The 22,412-nt window shown below is 41.2% G+C and overlaps 1 protein-coding gene across 2 annotated transcripts; it reads left to right on the top strand.

Annotated features, from left to right (window-relative positions):
- The first annotated feature begins 2,143 nt into the window (after positions 1-2,143).
- LOC105386946 (sodium- and chloride-dependent glycine transporter 1) lies at positions 2,144-21,607 on the top strand. 2 transcript variants are annotated; one of them, XM_048625095.1, is made up of 14 exons: positions 2,144-2,760; positions 4,639-4,792; positions 7,972-8,259; positions 8,449-8,602; positions 9,324-9,456; positions 10,294-10,428; positions 10,969-11,072; positions 11,342-11,444; positions 12,573-12,707; positions 13,462-13,590; positions 14,129-14,338; positions 15,053-15,226; positions 17,606-17,776; positions 18,451-18,587. In XM_048625095.1, the coding sequence occupies exons 1-13, from the start codon at positions 2,692-2,694 to the stop codon at positions 17,744-17,746; spliced, it is 1,929 nt and encodes a 642-aa protein (XP_048481052.1). In that variant the 5' UTR covers positions 2,144-2,691; the 3' UTR covers positions 17,747-17,776; positions 18,451-18,587. The 2 variants fall into 2 exon arrangements, with proteins under 2 accessions (XP_048481052.1, XP_048481051.1); XM_048625094.1 differs by lacking the exons at positions 2,144-2,760; positions 4,639-4,792; positions 7,972-8,259; ... (7 more) ...; positions 14,129-14,338; positions 15,053-15,226 and adding an exon at positions 16,466-16,617 and having other exon boundaries at positions 18,451-21,607.
- Positions 21,608-22,412: the final 805 nt, after the last annotated feature.

Below are 22,412 nucleotides of genomic sequence, written 5' to 3'. Positions count from 1 at the left end.
GTTTTTTGTTTATTTTATCAGAGCAAAATGTTTGTGTCGGAGGCAATTTGTAAAACAAAAGTAGTATCGGCAGATTATTTCGTACTTTAATGAAACATCCCTTGCAACTATTATGTCCTACTCCTACCTGTATTCATGAGTACCCTTTGTGACCTTACTTCTTATTGTTGACTTGATCATTGACATGGAATTGCGCAAAGTTTTGAACAAATTATATAAGGGAAAGAACCAGGGTTATATCAGTGGAAAGAATATAACTGTGTTCCACCTTCATAAAAAGTACTTACCCTTATTTATGGAGTCCTATCAAACAGCAATAAAACTTATAATAATAGGTATAGGTAGTAAATCGTAATGATTGTACTAATTTTTAACAAAGTAACTAAGGTATTTAAAAAAATGTGACTGTGTTTGACCGGATTCGAATAATATGACAAAACTAAAAGTTAAGAAAACAATGATATTAAACATTAATAGTAATGTACATATGTATAATAAAATAACATAATACGAAATGTATAATGTTTAATATTACCTATGTACTTTTACCTACTCTCTAAAATAATACCTAAGTTTTCGACATCTCAGCCTAACCTATCTTTACAAATTCTGTTTGAAGTACCTAAATAGTTTATAAATAGTCTCCAGAACGTGAACATAGCTAATACGGTAATAGACAGATCTACTTTTTAAATTGAAAAGAGTTAATCGCTGCCTCGAGCGATTAGCAAGCGACGGGAGAAACACGGGCGGTCCCGACGGCAATCAATACCAGCGTTCCAGTTCCGACGACCTTCCGCACTGAACAACACACTGCCCTACGGACGTGCCACCACGCCGGATGTTTGCGAGCCTGTAGCTTATTAACTCCCCCGTAGGGTTCAATATGGCAGCATCTCGGGATTGTTACAGGATTTTTTGGTAGGGCTGCTGGATTGATGATATGAATAAAACGTAAAACAGTGGTAGGTAGTTAAAATGTAGGTTCCTCGCCTACCAAGTTTGTAGCTGTTCTATGTCGCTTTGATTATTTACAAAGGTCGAGCAGTAGACTGCGATTTGATTGAAAGTAGATAGGGCCTACCGCCGGTTTTATGGTGCCAGCAGTCAGGTAAACAGTTTTTTGCGCACATTTAAGACATAATGTTTTTAAATAAAAACGCCGACCTTAGATGGGTACATGGGTCATAGGTTCTAATTTGATTTGATATGAAAGACTAATTATACGATAAATCTTAATCCTGTGAATTTTTGTAAATTCAGGGTTGTCCAAATGTTTTTCCGATAAGCAGGTACCTCGTTCTACCCCTTCTATCCTATTTGTTACATAAGAGCACCTACATAGACCCACTGAAGCCTCCTGTCCAATGCCTACCTCCACCCTTCACCACTCTGCCCCAACTAATTGATCGTAAATGCCGTACGGAAGTCAATAATCGTATTATATTTACGACGTCCACCTAAGTACTACCATTTATTACGTTTTAATGTTGTTATGTTAGCCCATTTTCTGTTATAGATGCTTACACTGTTATAGTAATAGCAGTATTGGTTAATATTTAAATTATGAGACCGGCTACTATGAGAAACATGATAGTCCTGAACATTAAAAGCATCCATAACAAAAACAGAATTGCATCTTCAAGGAAGAGGTAGTACAGGTACAAATACCAAATTGCTATACGAAATACGTACTAAAATAACTTAACGTAGGTATGATAGGAACACACGGAATACGGATAGGAATAGGTACATGAAAGTGGAAGAGAGACATCATGCAAGGGAATGAAGATGAGCCAGGTCCAGAGGCTGGCGGGGGCGGCATTAGCTTTCAGCAAGAAAAGAGAAGCTTGGTGTGTCTGCTAGGGTAGGAAAGTAAATCTACCTCATATATTAGTTTTGTAGTAAATAGAGTGTGAAAATCTATTAGTGATCGATCAGAAGGCGCTTTAATCTACCCTTTAAACTAACTGAACATTTTTTTCAAGTTATGGCTGGAAAATCCTCCTTGTATATGTAAATAAATGTTTTCAGTTAAAATTTTGTAAGTACTTTTTAAGTTTGTGTTGACTGGAACATAGAAATCCAGGTAATTTATTAGTCATAAGTATCTACATATGATTCCTAGGTACAAAGTACCACGCGAGTACATATAGGTTACATGATCTAGATCTAAATCAAGAGACATTAGTGCCAATTTGCTAATGAGTTTCAGTTATTAGCGACGTTCTAGTCACGGTGGCGGGAGCGCTAAGCTAGGTAGTTTCACGGTGAGAATTTCCACGTGATATATGAGTTGGGAAAATTTGATCGCAGGGTGCCGGAGGGGCGCGCGGCGGGGCGCGGGGGCGGCGGCGGAGGCTTGATATTGACCTAGATGTTCATTCAGAGTTCGGTCGATGCGAAACTTGACATCTGCGCGTTCCTGCGTTTTATCATTTTCGCTTCAATGTATGTTTAACTGGTCTGCTTCTTGATTTTGTTTTATTATTCAATTAAAACTTAAGTAAGCTTTACAAAGACGAGGGTTTTCTCGTTTGTTTGCGTCGGTTCAGTCAGCTTGCGCGAAGTCAGTCGATAGGCGGTGTGTTATGTGTTGTGTGGTGCCGAGCGGGTGCCGCGCCGTCGCCTGCCGGAGCTCGCCTGGAGCCTCCTGCAGGGGCAGATAGGAGCTCATCTCTCTGAACAACCATGTCGTCCTCCAACAACCTCATCCCAGTCGTCACAAAAGGTGGTGCTAAGGATTTAAATCATGCAGAAGTAAGTAACACTCTATGCTTACCTACTAATAAAATATCTGTATAGACAGGAAGGTACATAAATGGTTTTATCGACGGATTAGGGTTGTTTTTGAAATGCTCTAGTTAGAACCAATTGGACGATGGCCGTCACGATAAATGCAGGTAGTACAGATGATTTTTTACTCGAAATAAGAATGTAGCCGTAACACTTGTATTTTGGTTTTATCTTTTTGGTAGAGGTACCTACCTACATACCATGTAGCCTATTTTTATTTTATACCAAATTAAGCCAAAAAGGAAAGTAGGTACTTACATCTCATAATTTTTTCATAACTTAGCTAATGTTGAATTTCTCATGGCCAACATAAATGTGGTGAATATGTTACTGTAAAAGCCCGAACAACGGTAAATCCTAAGATTTACGCGTAAAACCTAAGATTTACCAACTCTTAATGGTAAAAGCCCGAAAGATTTTGCGATTCGCACTTTTACCACTATTCACTTGGTAAATCTTAGGATTTACATTAAGGTACGGTAAATGTTGAAAAAGCCAGGTTATAACTTATAACCTCCGTAGTCGAACAAAGCGTCCGTAGTCGAGCGGGCTTCAGTGATCGTAACTGATCACTGAGGTTTAGCAACAACCAGCATGGTCAGCCATTGGATGGGTGACCGATTTCAAGTGGTTCTTTTCTGGATGCTTTCGTGCTTCGGACGGCACGTTAAGCCGTGGGTCCCGGTTGCTGCTTCGGCAGCAGTCGTTAAGCCTAGTCAGAGGCCTTCGGGCGGCTTGAAAACGTCTGACAGTCAGGTTGCCCACTTACCCGACAACTCGCTCAGCACAAGCTTGCTTGTGTTGGGGTCCACCAACCCGCACTAGGCCAGCGTGGTGGACTAGGCCTAAACTCTTCCTTCATTGGAAGGAGACCCGTGCCCCAGCAGTGGGGACGTAATGAGTCGTGATGATGATGATAACTTATAACTAACCGAACTTAAGAAATATTTATTATTGCAATCTAATTTACTCGACGTCAACAATAATATACGTGAAAATTATTTTACTTCCGGTTTCCGTGTTTAAATTATCGTTCAGTGAATGAGTGAAAATAAAGTTATTTTCCAATAATCCAGCATTCAATGATAATTCGCATCTATTACTATACACATAAATACCATAATCCGGTGCATTACATCGCCCAAAAGTTGATGAATGACCTTGACCTCCAATTTCTTTTCGACAAGTGGTTATTGGGTTGATATAAATGAATAGGTAATAATTTTTTTTTTATATTTCCAAAACCAACTTTTACTAGGTGTCAGTGGAAAAAACCTAGCATTTACCAAATTCTGATGGTAAAAGCCCGAAAAAAATGACCCATTTTCACAAATCCTTACATTTACCAACTCATGTTGGTAAATCCTAAGATTGACTGGTAAATCCTAGGATTTACCGTTGTTCGGGCTTTTACAGTAACAAATATAAAAAAAGTTTTTCAGAATGACGATTAACGATTATAGTTAACTCTCTTTTTTGGCTTTATTATAAACCCGTTGTCCACGGTTTCATATACTCCACTCTCAAGGAGCGTCATGATACTCTGTCCTCGGTCTTCCTCATTTAGTTTCTACCGAGTACTTACCTTTCTATAAGACTCAAGGACATTTAACGCACCGGTATGAATCTCAGATATAAGTACCTACATATAAAAGGATCTGCTCTTACAGCCATTCATGATTTCAACTCCTCGGCTCATGGCACTTATACTTTCCCGCGTTGCTACTACTACGTCTGGCTAATCCTTTCACGAAGGTGTCGAACTCTAGTCCATTTCTAGTGTTAGCTATACAGACCAAGAACGCAACTTTCAGCCACCTTCATCATAATTTTGTGTACCAGAACGGCGACGAGGATGCGGGCACCGCGGCCGCCGAGGAGCCGGAGCGCGGCAACTGGACCGGCCGCTTCGACTTCCTGCTGTCTCTGCTGGGCTACAGCGTGGGGCTCGGCAACGTGTGGCGGTTCCCCTATCTATGCTACAACAATGGCGGAGGTCAGTCACCACTTTTTTGGACACCCTGTAGGTGGATATTTAGGACTGACAGGGTATCCTGTTGTTCCTGCTTGGCTACAGCAGGGGGCTCTAAAACGTGTTTCGTAAGTGCTTTTGCTTCCCGTAGTTCCCACTTCATAGTCACCACTCTTTCTGTGTCGTGTAGCTTTAGGTACCTGGAGATTCCAGGACTGACAGGTTTGACTTCCAGCTGTCTCTGCTGGGCTACAGCGTGGGGCTCGGCAACGTGTGGCGGTTCCCCTACCTGTGCTACAACAACGGGGGAGGTCAGTCAACACTTTTTTGGACATGCTGTAGGTGGACATCTAGGACTGACAGGGTATACTGTTTTCCGTGCTGGGCGACAGCTGGAGGATCGAAAACTAGTTTTGTTCGTGCTTTAGCTTCCTATATCTTTGATACAACAACGGTAAAGGTTAGTCACCACTCTTTCTGTGCTCTATAGGTTGGGGTTGTAGGTGAATATTCAGGTCTGGAGGGCTCGAATTTCTGCTATAAATTATTGGAGACAGCCGCAGCCTCGGGCTATGTGTTCTACATCAACGGTAACGTGGAACTATTGGCAATTACGCTAATAACGCCTAATATAGCTAAGGTTCAATAGTATGCTAATACTGAACTAAACCTAAATTCCAAGTAATACCTTTGACAGTATTTACGAATCTCTGATAAAGGATGATAACGCAAACAAATTTCATACACTTGCCTAGATTAAGACCTATCTATTTACATAACTGTAACAATAACAATATATTCGAAACTCCTTTCGCTGCCTGCTACAAGACAAGTAATCAAATCAGCTAATGTAACTAGGAACATGTTAAACCATACAAACTTACCTGTATGTATGTAGGTGAATCACTGTCTAGCAGGTTTTATAATATTTCGCGAGTCCTGTTTTGCGTAATATTCTAACAAGAAACAACAAATACGACATGATTTTATATAACTCATCTAGGTAGGCAGCTTAAAAAAGTGGTTAACACAGTTGTGTCGGTTAACTTTTTCACTCCGCCGACGCATTCGAAATAATTAACCCGGCAGGCTATTTATTTCACTAGACATCATCAATCATCATCGTAATAAAGACATGAGTTACGGACATAACTTCCCGTGTTGCCGGAGTGTCCTCGGCACGCCAAGTGAGATAACAAAGTTGTTCCAGCAACAATGGGCCCCTTCTGGCGCTCGCGAGATGTGTCCCGGACGCTAGTGTTGCGGGAACAGCTAATGTACCGGCCTTGTTAGCGGACACAGGTGCGCTCCCGTTGTTAATTGTTGACGCTACTTTCAGCAGTTACCTGAGCGTTATTTATTCAAAGGAAAAGCGATATAATCTACAACGCTTTAGAAATAGAGGCACACTACTATAAAAGGTGGATTTTCATTGAATATTACGTTATGATTCTGAGAACATTTCATTCAACAGATGTTTAAGGGAAGACTCAATACTCTATACAAGACTAGAATTATACCTACTTGTGTAGCTTAAAGTACGTATTTTGCATATCTATTCTGCTGACACCAAAATCTGCAAACGCTCGCAAAAGTTTTCCCACCAAGTTACGTACAGAGCTTTTGGCGTCAGCTGAATTCACGCTGAAAGTGAACAATGGCAATAACTAGTGTCATCCGCAATTGTGAAGGCAGCTCAGTATTCAAGTGGGGCACTACTACCCGCCTCGTGCAGTATTTGGCTGCGAGCCAGGGGACCAGCGATACCGCGCTTTGAAGTCCATTCGCTAGAACTAGTCCCGTGACTAAACTATTGCACTACGGACTGACACGCAAATATTGTGCCTATTTGTTGCGCCAGAAGAGTCTCGAGCCAAGAAGTTAATCTTGAACCACGAGACTGTTGTTTTGTTATTATAAACAGAATATTTAGGTAGTTTGTCTCGTCCTCATGTTTACGTCTCAAGTCCTTGTGCTGGTGTCACGCCCCGCCTTGTTTACGGTGACAAAATGTGAACCAAATCCCCTTAGACAGGCTCATTGGGTCATTAATAACACGCTATTATTGCTCGAAGATGTTGTTTGTTAAGGTTTCCCCCGTGGGTGACATTGGGACAGGAATATAGGTCGATTGCGTAACGGGTCGCTGGGACCTATATCATTGAATTCAATGGCGAAAGTTAGCTTTAGTCACATTCGTATCAATATACCGATGAGCACTATGCCATACGATAGAATAATTAACATCAGATTAATTTTAAACATGATTATTAAACAAGTAGGTACTTAATAAAGATTACTTATCTTGAATAGAAGTAGGTATTTATTATTAGTACCTACCATAAACCTATTATATTGTATACTTACTTCACAGGAAAGATCAATAAGAAGGCAGTAGGCAGTTGTTTTGATCACAGCCTTGGACTGCAGAAAGCTGACACCTCCGATACCCCCTGAGTTACCGAAGCTGCACTAATTAGATTATGAGCTCAAGTTCTAATTTCTCTGTGTATACGTTACCATAGTTAGATCATGCCAGGTGATAACTTTTTCAGATATTAATGGAACGGAAAAACTTATAATTATATCATTCATTCTTTCCGATCTATCCTAATCAATGCCTGAAAATTCTATGATATGGGTTACAAACTAACGTGATGATAAACGAATTGTTCGAATGAAAAGTAATTAACAGTTATATTTGTACCTGCTTAAGTAATTCTGCTAACGGTTCACGATGTAGATAATTATTATCCAACTTACGATCTTATCTAAATCAAGTCTAATTTCCGGTCATTGGCACTCTGACTGGAATCTGGATAGGTACTACTTACATCAATGATCATTATTTAACTAAGTTAGTAGGTAGATATTTTTTAAACTGGTCGAATGACGCTCAAATATGTGTTGAGAAAGTATTATGCATTAGACGGGTCTCTTGCTATTCAAAATGTTATGTAGAGGTACGGTACTTATACATGGTAATTCCTGATAATCTTAATCTTGAATACTTATAGTTACCTATCCACTATCTATATTTATTTGTGTAGATATAATATGTTGGGAGGCTGTAGAATGACACAGTGGACATCAGTTACTTCAAATGCCATCATAAAATTCCTGTAAAGTTTATTGAAAAAATTGTGACCTCAAATTTACGACTTATAAAGATACCAATAACTCAACTCAAAACCATTCCGCAGGTGCCTTCCTCATCCCGTTCACGGTGATGCTGGTGATCGCGGGCCTACCGCTCATGTTCATGGAACTCTCCTTCGGCCAGTACGCGGCGCTGGGCCCGGTGGCCGTCTACAACCGCTTCTGTCCCCTCTTCCGCGGCCTCGGCTACGGCATGGTCATCGTGTCGTGCATCGTCATGCTGTACTACAACCTCATCATCGCGTGGACCATCTACTACATGGCCGTGTCGTTCATGAGCATCTTCTACCAGCTGCCGTGGCAGAACTGCGACGCTGATTGGAGCACGCAGCGTGAGTATCCTCCTGCTTGCAGTAGAAGTAGAGGCAATTATTATTGAGGCAATTTCACTTGACATTTCTTTTGGAAAGAAGCTTTACGGCTTATGGAAGGTATTAGATAATAGGACTGCCGCTTATTACCAGAATCGGGCCAGGAGTCCCTCATCACATTTTCGTACTCCATGACTATTTTCCTCGCAGACTGCTATTCCTATGAAGAAGCGGACCTCTGCGAGGCCAGCAACGGCACGTACTACCTGCGGCAGTGCTTCAACCAGTCGTACTCCGCGGAGCACAACATCGCCGCGCTGGCCGACGTGGCCCTGCGCCGCCCGCCCGCCGAGGAATACTTCACGTGAGTGCCATTGTCACAAGCCCTAAAGGGCACATTTCCGGGAACTGAAGGCGATTCGATACTATTTTCGATACTACACAAACATATTGGTAAAAGAACAGCGCCAGCGTAGTCACTTTTGGAACTTACAAATTTGCCTTACATTTTGACAATGACAGTTGACGAAACGCAACGTAAACGGAGGTTCGAAGGTTCGAAGAGAGTTCGAGAGTTCTCTTACTTACAAATTGTATGAACTTGTTCACACGCAGCTCCGTGTCAGGCGTCAGTGTTTGGTCATAGTTTGGGATCACTGAAACGTAGAACTCGGAACACGGATGTCGGATAGCCCTTACCCGAAAATGTGTGGATAGCCCTTAATACCGTTACCTTCCACTCACTTCATTTCGAGACTCTCAGCCGACACTTTTGTACGGATTTCTTCTTTGAATCTCGAGTCTCATTGTTTGCGATCCTGTTGTTGTGATCGTGAATGTTGCCCGTTGAAACTGTGGCCCGTTTTACGTTTTGCTTACGTCATTGGAATTTGCGTAAGAGAAAACTCGCTTAATTGTATACTATTGTGTACTTACTTGCTTATTGATGTAGCCCTCTTATGCGTTGTTTTTCTGAAGGTGACTTTAATCATTTGTTTAAAATTCATTGTATTATATTATATTTAATTAGCCAAAGACGTCACTAACAAAACATGAGCCGCCTAACATAAATGTTCTCCCTTCAGAAACCAGGTGCTGGGCCTGTCATCAGGGATCGAGGAGACGGGGCAGATCCGGCTGGGCATGGCCGTGTGCCTGTTCGCCGCCTGGCTCATCGTCTTCCTCTGTCTGTGCAAGGGGGTGCAGTCTTCTGGCAAGGTTAGTAAATATTTTAGAATCGTGTTTATAGGTAGGTATAGGTATAGGTGAACGAATCGCGCCGCAAATAGTCGATTAATTATTAGGTCCCTAGGTACTTTACAGATCGTATCGGAATCACAGCATAATTTTAACCTACATCTCAGAGTTTTTGCTTAATTTATGACGTTGGTTGATGATCCACGGAGAAAGCTGGACAGACGCATCTGTGACATAATAATGCGAAAATTATGTATGTAAAATAATGTCTTTTCTGTGCCTTACCTAACGCAAACATCATGAAATTAAATAATATTTTAATTTAGAAAGACAATTTCCATAAATTATGTAACACGTATTGAATCATTGTAAATGCATTATGTACGTTATTATAGTATGCAGATTGGAGAATGGTGCATCGCATATCATTATGCATTTTCATATGAATATACGTAGTTACTTATTGGAGAAAATTAAGCAAATGTGAATTCGTGATGTAAAATTATGCTCATTTATGTAGGCATGTTAACGTCACTTAAATTTTATCATACTGATCCGACCAATGATTATCCAATGCATTCTACTATGACTATAACAAACTTCTTATGAATACGGAACTTAAGTATTTCACCCATTGATTAAAATAAACGTAAGTAAAATAAAAAAATGTAGTAAGTACTTACAAAAATTCATTTACGAGTAGGTATATAAGTACTGTCTTTTCTTCAACTAATGGAGAAATTTATCTTACAATCCGTCTTTATCTGTCATGTGCGTACGTTAAAAGAAGCCTGGAACCTTACAAAGCCTATAAGTTGACACAATATTGGTTTGTTATTAGTTACATTATGTACCCAGGTGGTGTACTTCACGGCGCTGTTCCCGTACGTGGTGCTGGTGATCCTGTTCTTCCGCGGCGTGACGCTGCCCGGCGCCTCCACCGGGATCATCTTCTACCTCACGCCCGACTTCAGTCAGCTCTTGAATGCGCAGGTTTGTTATTACAGTTCTGTTCCAATGTTGAATTTTAAGACCTAACAAATTGTGTAGGTTCTTTTTTCTTTTGTTTCAATCACTTTTCAAACTCTTTTCCCGAGAATATAATTAATAAGATAGCATAATGTTTAGTAAAGATGACTGGTGCGCCGAGGGTACCGGTTATGATTCCCAGTAGAGGCAGGTATACTTTTTTGGGTTTTATATGTGTTTAATAGACCGCAATAGCTTAGTACCTACTTCTTCTTCTTTGGGTACCATCTCCTATTGGAGGTCGGCAATCATCTGGCTTATTCTTTCCTTCGAGACTGCTGCTCGGAACAAGGTTGTGGTGTCGGTGTTTTACCAGTCTTTAAGATTTTGGACCCAAGATCTTTTTCGACTGGGTAGTACGGATGGTAGTAGCTACTATCGGGATTTAAATCCATGCGTACCTACTCCGAATTGGATATCATAATTTAGCGTTAGGGTATGAAAACACAGTATTTAATTAGGTATAGGTATTTCTAAAGATGTGAGTAATTTCTGTGTTGTTAGGTGTGGGGCGACGCGGCGGTGCAGATATTCTTCGCGCTGAGCCCGGCGTGGGGCGGCCTCATCACGCTCTCCTCCTACAACAAGTTCACCAACAACTGCTACATGTAAGTCATCTAATACGGTACCTACACGTGACCTAAATAAAAAAAAAACCTACACTCACGACAAGAGCAATGAAAAGTTCCAGTGACATAATACGGAACTTTTTTATTGCTCGTGTGTGTAGTTCCTATGTCCCTAAACGAGCGAGTTTTACATTACATTTCGTTACAGCCTCCATAACTCTTACAAATTAATTGTTAAAAGCCTTCTTCAACTATAAAATATCTCCTTCCTTCCTATGAATATTTGTCTGAAATTCCATAAATTCCAGCGACTCCCTGATCGTGGCCGCGTCGAACATCGCGACGTCGTTCTTCGCGGGGCTCGTCATCTTCTCCGTCATCGGCTTCCTGGCGCACGAGCTGGATGTGGAGGTAAAAATATACTTCAGCATAGTTATTATAATACTTAGTAGTTTTTTATTTACCTCAGCACACAATTGTAAAAATAGGGTTCCCCTCATCTCGCCTAATCTTTATTGCCCTAAACTCGTTTCGCATAACTCGTAAGGTCTAAACTTTTTTGGTAGAATCATCACTTCGCCAAGACTTATGTGGCATAAGACTCGTTTCGTCTAAAAATCTTTTGGCACAAACTTGAAACACCTAAGTCTCGTTTGCTCAAATTTTTCGTATTGGTATAATCTTGTTTCTCCTACTATTATCATAATAAATACTATATTAAGTATGTTGTAAATGTACAAATTGTGGTATTTTTCTGATACATAATGAAAATTACAGTATTGAATGATCAAAATATCGAAAGTGAAGGACCATTATAATGATTACATAAGCCATTAAACCCCATGGGATCGAAACCTAAAGATAGGTGCACATTATCGTCAAACGCAAAGCGGAGCGCAGCGAAGCGGAGCGGAGCGTTTCCCACATAGCGGCCACAATACAAGGCAAGAGTTTGCACTATGTAGGGAGACGATCCATCAAAGCTAAAGCCAAACGAATATTATTACTTTGTATAACCTAAGCCATAGCATCATTAGGCTATTCAAGATTTGGCCATACCATTATTAGGCTAACCAAGATTATGCGAAATAACTTTTTAATAAAAGAGATTTATGCCATACGATTTTCGGCGAAACGAGACTTTGACCAAACGTTACTATGCAATATGAGATTAGGCAAATAAATCTTAGGCCAAAAAAGGTAGAACCGTAAAAATAATGTCCTTTAAGCCTACTAGCCAAATTTTGACCACGGGGACCGATCGCATAGATCAGTATAGTATGTAGTAAAATCAGTAATTGAAGATAATAAGTGCACAAAGTGTGTGCACAGTACACACGATCACTCTGATAAAGCAATAGTGGAGATGATCAATAGAGAGTTATGCGACTGATTGACTAGCCTGTCTGGTAGCATAGAATGTTTAACCTTTTGGACATCAGATCAGCTCATCCCTTCTGTCCTTACCAAACTTGGCAACCTCACTTTAGAATTAAGTTTAGTGACAGCTAATATTTATTTATTATATTCTGTTCTCAGGTGGACAAGGTGGTGGACCAGGGCGCGGGGCTGGCGTTCATAGTGTACCCGGAGGTGGTGACGCGGCTGCCCGTGTCGCCGCTCTGGTCCATCCTGTTCTTCGTCATGCTGCTCACGCTCGGCCTGGACTCGCAGGTTTGTTGCGTGCCGTGTCGCCGGGTGGTGACGCGGCTGCCCGTGTCGCCGCTCTGGTCCATCCTGTTCTTCGTCATACTGCTCACGCTCAGCCTGGACTCGCAGGTTTTTTGCGTGCCGTGTCGCCGGGTGGACCGAGAGGAACACTGACTGTCCGATCAACAGAAGTACATTACGCATATCTTACTATAACAAAGGTTGCAATTTAAATACATGTGGAATTACTTCTTCCCCCAGTTACAGTAGTGCAACTATAAAGATTATTAGGGTTTATTCAAAGAAAAAAAAAACTTATCACCGTACTTTGTAAGTCCAACTTTCCCAAAAGTAAGTATAAACTAACGTTCTACTAGCACAAGCTAACATTGCCATAAGTATGAGTTTCCGCTAGCGGAAGTGTCCCGACATGAGTAAACATAGTTTATGAGATACACAGATGATTAGTTAGTTGGTTTAGGCACCTCGCAATACCAGAAATGGCATAGAAAATAAAACCAAGAAATCATACACACTGCATATTTTAAGCGTGTCCCTGAAAAAAACATACTTTACACATGGAAGTAAAAAAATACTTTTTTTCTATTTCCATGACTTTACATATCTTTTTACTCCAATTAGAGCACAGTTAACGCGAGGTAAAGTAAATAATTCACTAGACTAGACAAAGGTAGAATCGGGTACACTTTTCTTCGGAATGATTGCCTTTTGTTACTTATCTCCTTCTTCTATGTCACTAAGAGTCTGTACTCCCCAGTTCGCGCTGATGGAGACGGTGACGACGGCGATCCTGGACCGGTTCCCCAACTTCCGGCAGCGCAAGGTGTGGGTAGTGCTCACCGTGGCCGTGTTCGGCTACCTCGGCGGACTCATCTTCACCACCAATGTGAGTTACTACTGTACTGGTACTCGTGGATGGAAGGAGCCGCACTGAGTGACGTATCAGCTGTACTTAACACATAGGTGCACCCTGGGCAGTCAGCAGCGACGGCACTATTCTGATTATTACCCCGGTGTCAAATCCTAGACGCGCTCAAGTGTCTAGTTTTTGTTACTGTTACATCATGTGATACGAGTATAGTAAAATTAAAGTCCATTGTACCTAAAAAGGTTTGTGTGTGTGTACACTTTTGTAAGTATCGAGCCGGCCCATTTTATTCTTAACTACAGATTAATGGGTTACTTACTGTATGTTCAGTACAGGTCATCCAGTAAATTTATCATAAGTTTACGGTAAGCCGAAACCTACGTGTGCCGTATGATATATTTTTTTCGTGAATATTGACATTCTGATTTCCTTTTCGGGCTTAGATATAACATGCTGCACAGCACACGTAGGTTTCGGCTTAGTATATCCTTTTTGCAACACCCTTGAAAACCTCACAAACCAAGACCACCCCAATAACTCCTCACCCCAATTCCAGAGCGGCATGTACTGGCTGCAGCTGATGGACAAGTACGCGGCGAACTGGTCCGTGCTGATCATCGCCATCGGCGAGTGCGTGCTGATCGCGTGGATCTACGGAGCGGAGAAGTTTTGCCGCGACATCCAGCAGATGATCGGCAAGCAGAGCAAGCTGTGGGTCATCTTCTGGAGCTCCATGTGGCGGGTCATCACGCCGTCGGCGCTAGTCGTGAGTTACCAGCTTTTCAATTACTTTTTCAGCTATCTTCCTTCTTTTGATAGCGTCGTCTTCTATATGGCAGTCACGATGACCGATGGCGTAGACGTAGGTTTTCCATCCGTGGTGCCATTTTGGATAGCAATAATTACTGTTGATGGCATCGCCATAAGCCACTATAGTAATGGGCTGGTCAATATTCGCTCATCATCACCATCGGCGAGTGCGTGCTGATCGCGTGGATCTACGGCGCGGAGAAGTTCTGCCGCGACATCCAGCAGATGATCGGCAAGCAGAGCAAGCTGTGGGTCATCTTCTGGAGCTCCATGTGGCGGGTCATCACGCCGTCGGCGCTAGTCGTGAGCACCGGCTTTTCAACTACTTAGGTCAGTTTCTTAGAGATTAAATGCGGAAAATCAGCTTGCCATGATAGATAGATAGGTCAGTTTATTCTTCTGGTAGTGCTGCCATCTGTTGGCAGTCATGATTTCGTATTGGAGACCGCTGCAGTTACCTGTACATAAAGTCGTCAGCCCAGCTGACTAAATGACGTATACCACGTTTATATCGTCTTTGCAAGATATGACGACTAATATGATTATGCATTCGAATGATTTACTTTAATAATCTACAGCCGTATACTAGCGGCGATCTCCAACACTGGATAATTTCCCAGTACAGCTCTGCTAGTAGAAGCATCCACTAACTTCTCCCTATTCCCCGCAGTTCATCCTGGTGTTCAACTGGATCGAGTACAAGCCGGCGTCGTACGGGCACTACGTGTACCCGATGTGGGCGGACGCGGTGGGCTGGACGCTGGGCGTGCTGCCCGTCGTGGTCGTCGTGCTCATGGCCGTCGACCAGATCTGCAGCGGCCCTGATGATCTGACCATTATGGAGGTATGTAGCTTACACCGGATATGCACAAAGTAAGTTAAGCAGAAGGGCTAGTACGGGGCGCATTTAAGACGTGACAAAAGTTTTGCATCTCGCTTAATCACAACGCGCAGCCTTAAGAGCGTGCGCGACGGAGAACAAAGCAGGTGTTCTGAAGGGCTATCACGGGGCTCATTTAAGACGTGACAAAAGTTTTGCATTGCGCTCACTCACAAGTCTCACAACGTGCAGTTTCAAGAGTGAGAGCGACGGAGAACCTTTGTCACGCCTTAAATGCGCCCCGTGCTAGCCCTCCTGGCGTTCAACTGGATCGAGTACAAGCCGGCGTCGTACGGGCACTACGTGTACCCGATGTGGGCGGACGCGGTGGGCTGGACGCTGGGCGTGCTGCCCGTCGTGGTCGTCGTGCTCATGGCCGTCGACCAGATCTGCAGCGGCCCTGACGACTTGACTATTATGGAGGTATGTAGAATGATGAAGAAAGATTGATTTTGAGTCAAGACGGTGCAGGCACTTACGTCTCCACAGATAATATAATAGGGTTGCTGCAGATTAACAGCGGCCCTAAAGAGTTGACGATTATGGAGGTAGGTAGGTTACATCGTATATTATATGTATTACGTCGTATATATACCAAGTGAGTTAAGCAGGTGTTCATCCTGAAGGGCTAGCACGGGGTGCATTTAAAACGTGTCAATTTTTTTATATCGCGCTCACTCACAACGCGCAGCCTCAAGAACGAGCGCGACGGAGAACCTTTGTCACACCTTACACCCCGTGCTAGCCCTCCTGGTGTTCAACTGGATCGAGTACAAGCCGGCGTCGTACGGGCACTACGTGTACCCGATGTGGGCGGACGCGGTGGGCTGGACGCTGGGCGTGCTGCCCGTCGTGGTCGTCGTGCTCATGGCCGTCGACCAGATCTGCAGCGGGCCCGACGACCTGACCATTATGGAGGTATGTAGTTTACAGCGGATATTATATGCACAAAGTGAGTTAAGCAGAAGGGCTAGCACGGGGCGCTATGAAGTCGTGACAAAAGTTTTCCGTCGCGCTCTCTTTGGAGGCTGCGTGGCTTGTATATAGGTACTCGATCCAGTTGAACACCTGAAGGGCTAGCACGGGGCGCATTTATGACGTTGCAAAAGTTCTCCGTCGCACTCTCTTTTAAGGCCGCGCGATGCAAAACTTTTGTCGCGCCTTAAATGCGCCCCGTGCTAGCCCTCCTGGTGTTTAACTGGATCGAGTACAAGCCGGCGTCGTACGGGCACTACGTGTACCCGATGTGGGCGGACGCGGTGGGCTGGACGCTGGGCGTGCTGCCCGTCGTGGTCGTCGTGCTCATGGCCGTCGACCAGATCTGTAGCGGACCTGATGACTTGACCATTATGGAGGTAGGTAGTTTAGATCGAAGCGGATAGGAATTAAGGTTGAGGTCGAGTTACGCAGGTTGCATCCCCAATACTAATTATAATTTTATTTAAATACGGCTGCTACACAAAAATGCGCAGTAGTATTGTCGGATTAGGTTTACTGAGGCAATTATTTTAATACAGCTACATAATTATCAACTGCATAATTAATAGATATCACATTGGTAAATTCGATTTTACAACTCGGCATTTCAGGATTTTAAATATTTTTGTACGAAAACAAATAAGCCAGGAATGTACTGTTGGTAATCTACCTAACTAAAAATAGTTAGTATTTACTATCGTAGATTCAATAGTTTTTACCTGCCGACCTTCTGAATTTTATCCGGTGTAGCAAAAAAACTCTTCTATTAGATTTGAAGATTTGATGAGTCAAATATTAAATTACAACTTTATAAAGTTAAAACGGAAGAAACAATTACTTGTTTAACAATAAGGCGACGGTCACACGATTAAACTTATTGTATAGCGACGTTTTTCGCCTTTAGATAATCAAGTCTCACGATTTTTTGTAACATTCACCCAACAACCTACGACACACTTTTATTATGTTCTGCCACAATAGTTATTAAAATAATTAAGGACAGTTTGAATTTGGCTACTACTTTTATAGGTTTTCCAGGCTAATAAAATTTTTATTTGGTATAACTAATTACACTATTTAACACTTAGTTATAATAGAAAGCACACACACATATAATATGATTATGTTCACGTACATTTAGGTATGTGACTGCCCATCTTTAGCTAATCTCAGCATTAGCTCATTGGATCTATCTATGACATAATGACATGTAAGGTGATTTAAGAGGAAGGTTTATAGTTATACGTACTTTTTATCCCAGGATTCCCACGGGAAGACCGTTTAGGGTTTAGCGAACATTGTTTGAAAAGCTAGTATTTGCATAACATAATGTACCTAAATAAATTTATCTCTCACCCCCCACAGAAAGCGCGAGCGCTCTCCCGCCCCACGTCCGAGTGGGGCAAGTCGGGCTGCCCGCTGACGGCGCCCGAGCCCGAGCTGGCGCCGCCGGTGCTGCTGCTGCACGGCCGCCCCGTGGTGCGCGACCGCGCGCCCGCCGCCTGACCCATGCACCCGCTCGTCGCCATGCGGAAGGTAACATTATAAACTTGTGTTAGCTTAAGATTTTCATGATGTGTAAACATATTACATACCTAGGTAGTTAATCTAGTTCTTAGTTATATAAATGAATACCTCTTCTCATGTTACGATTAATTGCTGTTTTGTGTACCATATTGTTCAAAAAAATAAAATAAAACAATAAAATAAAACATAGACTATTCTAGGTACAAGTAATGCGTTAGTGACCTTCGATAGGTTCTAACTAGGTCTACTGTGAAAATTAAAAAAATATAGGTATATTTATTGAACCAAAATTATCACCACACAAGTTATCTTAATAAATGTAGTGCATATAAAACAGTTTTAAATCATTTGGACCAGATTTAAAACTATGGCAGCTGGGGTTCTCACACTAGGCTAAGCCTGTGCCGTGAGTAACCAGTAGGCAGAATGTAATGTCTACTGTAAATTCTACTGTTGGTCATAGTTTTCTGTCATGACCCATGCACCCGCTCGTCGCCATGTGGAAAGTAAGCTAGACTGTTCTAGCTTGAGGCAATGCTGCTGTTAGTGACCTATACATAGAAGTCTACTGTTAGTTTTCTGTAGCAAGTCATTGAAAATGATAAATTTATTGACCCAGCTCTTAAGATTCACACATTGCAATAAAAAATGAGCGATATAGTAACATTTACCTCTATTTCCAGACCTCGCAAGATGGCGGCGACTCCACGTCCGTGACGAGCGGCGCGGACGAGCACCGGCGGACCAGCGCCGGCATCCTCAAGACCACTCGGAGCTCGCTCAAGCGCCGCGTGCAGAACTTCAGCCACGAGTCCGACGACGCCGCCATCGAGCCGCTGCTGCAGAGGGAGAAGAACGAAATCTCCGCTCAAAGTGCCAAGTTATTAATGTCCAAATGTAAGACTGACCAGCCGATCGGCGGCGTTGCTACTAAGGTATTTCAATCCAAACAGCCAGCAGCCACGGTGACCGCTAATGGCGTGAAAGACTGCGGCACTGTTAAAACTGTCGTGACTGGACACGTCATGAGCTCAAATGTTTATGCTAATATAAATGCACCGAAGCCAAGCGACCCTGCGCCTAAAACGCAATTACTCGTTGAAGTTGATAGTAACAAACCTATTGGGCATACTAGTAGTCCACTAATTTTTACGACTGCAAAAATACATTCAGACGGGAAAACCAAACAGATGGAACCAACGCACACTACAGGCGTTCCCATTTCGTCTACCATTGAAAGTAATAATGTGTTAAATGAATCTACCGATAAAGCAAAAGCTGACGAAGTCAAGAAACATGATATGCAAATGAGTAATAAAAATATAACTTCAGTACCGGGTTCGATTGCACACGATATAAAATCTGTTAAACCAGGCATTAAACCTAATGCTAGTAAAGATAATGTCCTGGATTCCACTAAAGGTACTGGAGTTAAAATACTAACCTCAGTACCTAAAGCAGACGCTGGTACATTAACTGATTTAAAAATGTCTGTGTCTAAGAATAGTGACGTAAAAAATACTTCTAATACTGCCACAGTCGAAACTAAAATAAAAGAAAATTTTAACGCTTATACTAGTAAGGATGTTAAGGGTGTTTATTCTGCAGATAGTAACCAATTAAAAGACAAGACAATAATAGTAGAATCTTTAGTAACAAATAAAATATTAAAAGATAAGAAAGGAGAAGAAAACGAGAAAAATACAGCGAAAGACTCTGAAAAAGAGGAGTTAAAAAAGAAGCTCAGCGAATTAGAAGCTGAACTTGAGCGAAGGAACAGAGAAGATGAAAAATCTAAAAGTTTAGCATCAAGGATGTCAAAGCCTATCGAAACAAAAACCACTTCTACATCAACAGATCATATTGACGTAACAAAAAGTACAAAGAATCTAAGTAAGTTAGACCATAGTAAATACCAACTTCCAAAATTTGCACCAATTGAAGAGTCAACGGATTCCGACTCTGACAAAGTTAAATTAAAAAGTGATAGTTCAAGTTCATCTACGGTAAGTTTTGTAACTGCTTATAAAGTTACACCAAAAGCTGAGTCCTCCCCTAAAGAATCAAAAGATACTGATAAAACAAACATTATACCACCAGTCCCTAAACTCGAAACAAGCAAGTCCTCACCTAAAGAATCAAAAGATACTGATAAAACAAACATTATACCACCGCTCCCTAAGCTCGACACAAGCAAGTCCTCACCTAAAGAATCAAATGATACTGATAAAACAAACATTATACCACCAGTCCTTAAAAACGAAACAAGCAAGTCCTCACCTAAAGAATCTAAAGATACTAATAAAACAAACATTATACCACCAGTCCTTAAAAACGAAACAAGCAAGTCCTCACCCAAAGAATCTAAAGATACTGATAAAACAAACATTATACCACCAGTTACTAAAGTCGAAACAAGCAAGTCCGTACCTAAAGAATTAAAAGAAACTGATAAAACAAACATTACACCACTAGTCTCTAAAACCGAAACCAGCAATAGTACAAATGAAAAAGAAAAGACAAAGCCAGTTAAAGCAGCAGCGAGCACTGGAAGTGTGCGGTCTACCACAAAAACAATGAACGTAACTGTGGCGTCTAAATCCGCGACCACCACGAGCAAGACTCCCACCACATCGACAGTAAGACAGACTGGCGCAGCCGCCACTACTGCTTCTGCCTCTACTACCAAAACATCTAAACTACCCACTTCAACTGTAACGCATTCAAAAACAAGCACTCACACAGTGTCATCCACCAAAACCACCGTGAGCACTTCGTCCCAAAATAAAGCAACAGATGCAAAAAATAAACAACTCAACAAAGACATAAAAACCTCAAAAGCTTAACAGAAAACCTTAGACGCTGCCTTTGTGAACGTACATGTTACTGCTCAATTGAAAGTGATAGTTTTGATGTTATTCACCTGTAAATCACATTTCAGATTCTTCGTATAACGATTGCTATTCATCGTCAGAGTAGTTCGCTGGCCGTAAAATTAAGCACTTATAAGTAGGTAGTTGTTCCTGACAAAGACGCTTAGAATGAAAATGAAATTTAACAAAACTTTATTTACACCGACGTATACTTAAAAACCTATTTCTTATGTTTAGCGAAAAAAACGCAGACATGTTAAACATGATGTAATTTTTTAGGTATTAATAATGAGTTTTATATACAAATATCCTATAATTTATTTATATATACATTATACATAATGTGAGTTATTAATTTTATAAACTTACCAGGGTTGAGACTTACACGTTACATGAACTGTAAGAATCTTTGCAAAAAAGGAATTGAAAAGAGCATACTTAAATGATAATAATGGGAAAGATTTCCAAGTTTTATTAAACCATGACCCAAAAGTCAGGTCTTTTACAAATTATATTATTAAATCTGATTGATATGTGCAGCCACAGCCACACATTTTACATGCCACAGATTTTATAAAATCGCTATAGTGGTGCTAAAGATGTTAACAATATTTTTCCTAGACAATATAATATTTTCTATGTAATTTGTCTCTGACACAGTCAATTTAGAGATAATTTAAACGATATCAGAAATGTTTTAAACAACTGACTTCAATTAATTCAAAATTTAAAATAACGAGAGAATCTTCATTTGTTTACATAACATCAGGAATAATAATTGTATTACTTATATTTCTTTATTCCGTGTGTATGTAAATGCATGATATCAGTCTCAAAACTGCCTGAAATACCCACTCGCTGTTTGTAATAAGAACATCAAAGTTTTTCAGTTAAAAAGTAAAAATATTCAAATTTTCCTTTTAAATCTATGTTTCGATTTTTGATCTATGTTTAGATAAGATGTATCTTTATTTAGATGTGTTTCCTGTAAATTTTACTGTAGGTATGTTTTGACGATACCATAATAAGTAATAATGTAATGCTACATCCCACAAACGTAACACCAACAATTAATTTAGCCATATAAGCCAGGAATGTACTGTAGGGTATAATAGGTACATAGTATATTTTAGCCAGTATATTGTACAATTACCGTTAAAGAAATTTCACGTTTACGACATAATTTAATTTACATAATATTGCAATAATACTTGTAGGTACTTAGCCTTTTAAATATGTACTTAAGTAAGAATTAAGTGGGTAGAGAATCTCCAGTTTCATACATGTTGTGTAGAGCCACCCACCCCGCGCGCACGTCCAGTCGATCCGTCTGAGCTGCAGCTCTAGCCGTTCATTCTAAACTACCATTTTTAATTCGGCAGTCAGAAAAAGCTATTTTATATAAGTACAGTACAATTCACTTGAGTTGACCAAAATTGTGTGATAAGGAAGCAGTCAGATTGCGTGAATGACGCAATAGCCGAATAGCCACAGGCAGCCATACGCCAAACCAATGGCGCGTGTCGAAGCATTCTGTCTGTCCCATACTGCTTGCAAGGGGCCCTGAAACTGAAAACTTACGTGAATTGAACTGTTCAATTTGACTGGAATCAAAATCGCCGTTTACTCTACTCGTACTCTTGTTCCATCTCAATTACTGTTTTTGCTCAAAATATATGGATGTTGTTAATTTTCCTTCTTGTATAATACATTAATTACTTTGTCAATGGATGTATAGAGAGTTCAAGGTACTTATACTGTTGCAAATGACG

This window comes from Plutella xylostella, chromosome 13, assembly GCF_932276165.1.
Source record: "Plutella xylostella chromosome 13, ilPluXylo3.1, whole genome shotgun sequence".
NCBI classification, from domain to species: Eukaryota; Metazoa; Arthropoda; class Insecta; order Lepidoptera; family Plutellidae; genus Plutella; species Plutella xylostella.
The sequence above is the reverse complement of the archived record's forward strand: the minus strand, read 5'-3'. Positions and strand labels throughout refer to the sequence as shown.

What these genes read in the sequence shown, in the direction of transcription:
- LOC105386946 (XM_048625094.1), top strand. Translation starts at nt 17,750, where the DNA reads ATGCACCCGCTCGTCGCCATGCGGAAG. An exon ending in CGCTCGTCGCCATGCGGAAG is followed by an intron (nt 17,777 to 18,450) that starts GTAACATTATAA and finishes CTCTATTTCCAG; the next exon opens with ACCTCGCAAGATGGCGGCGA.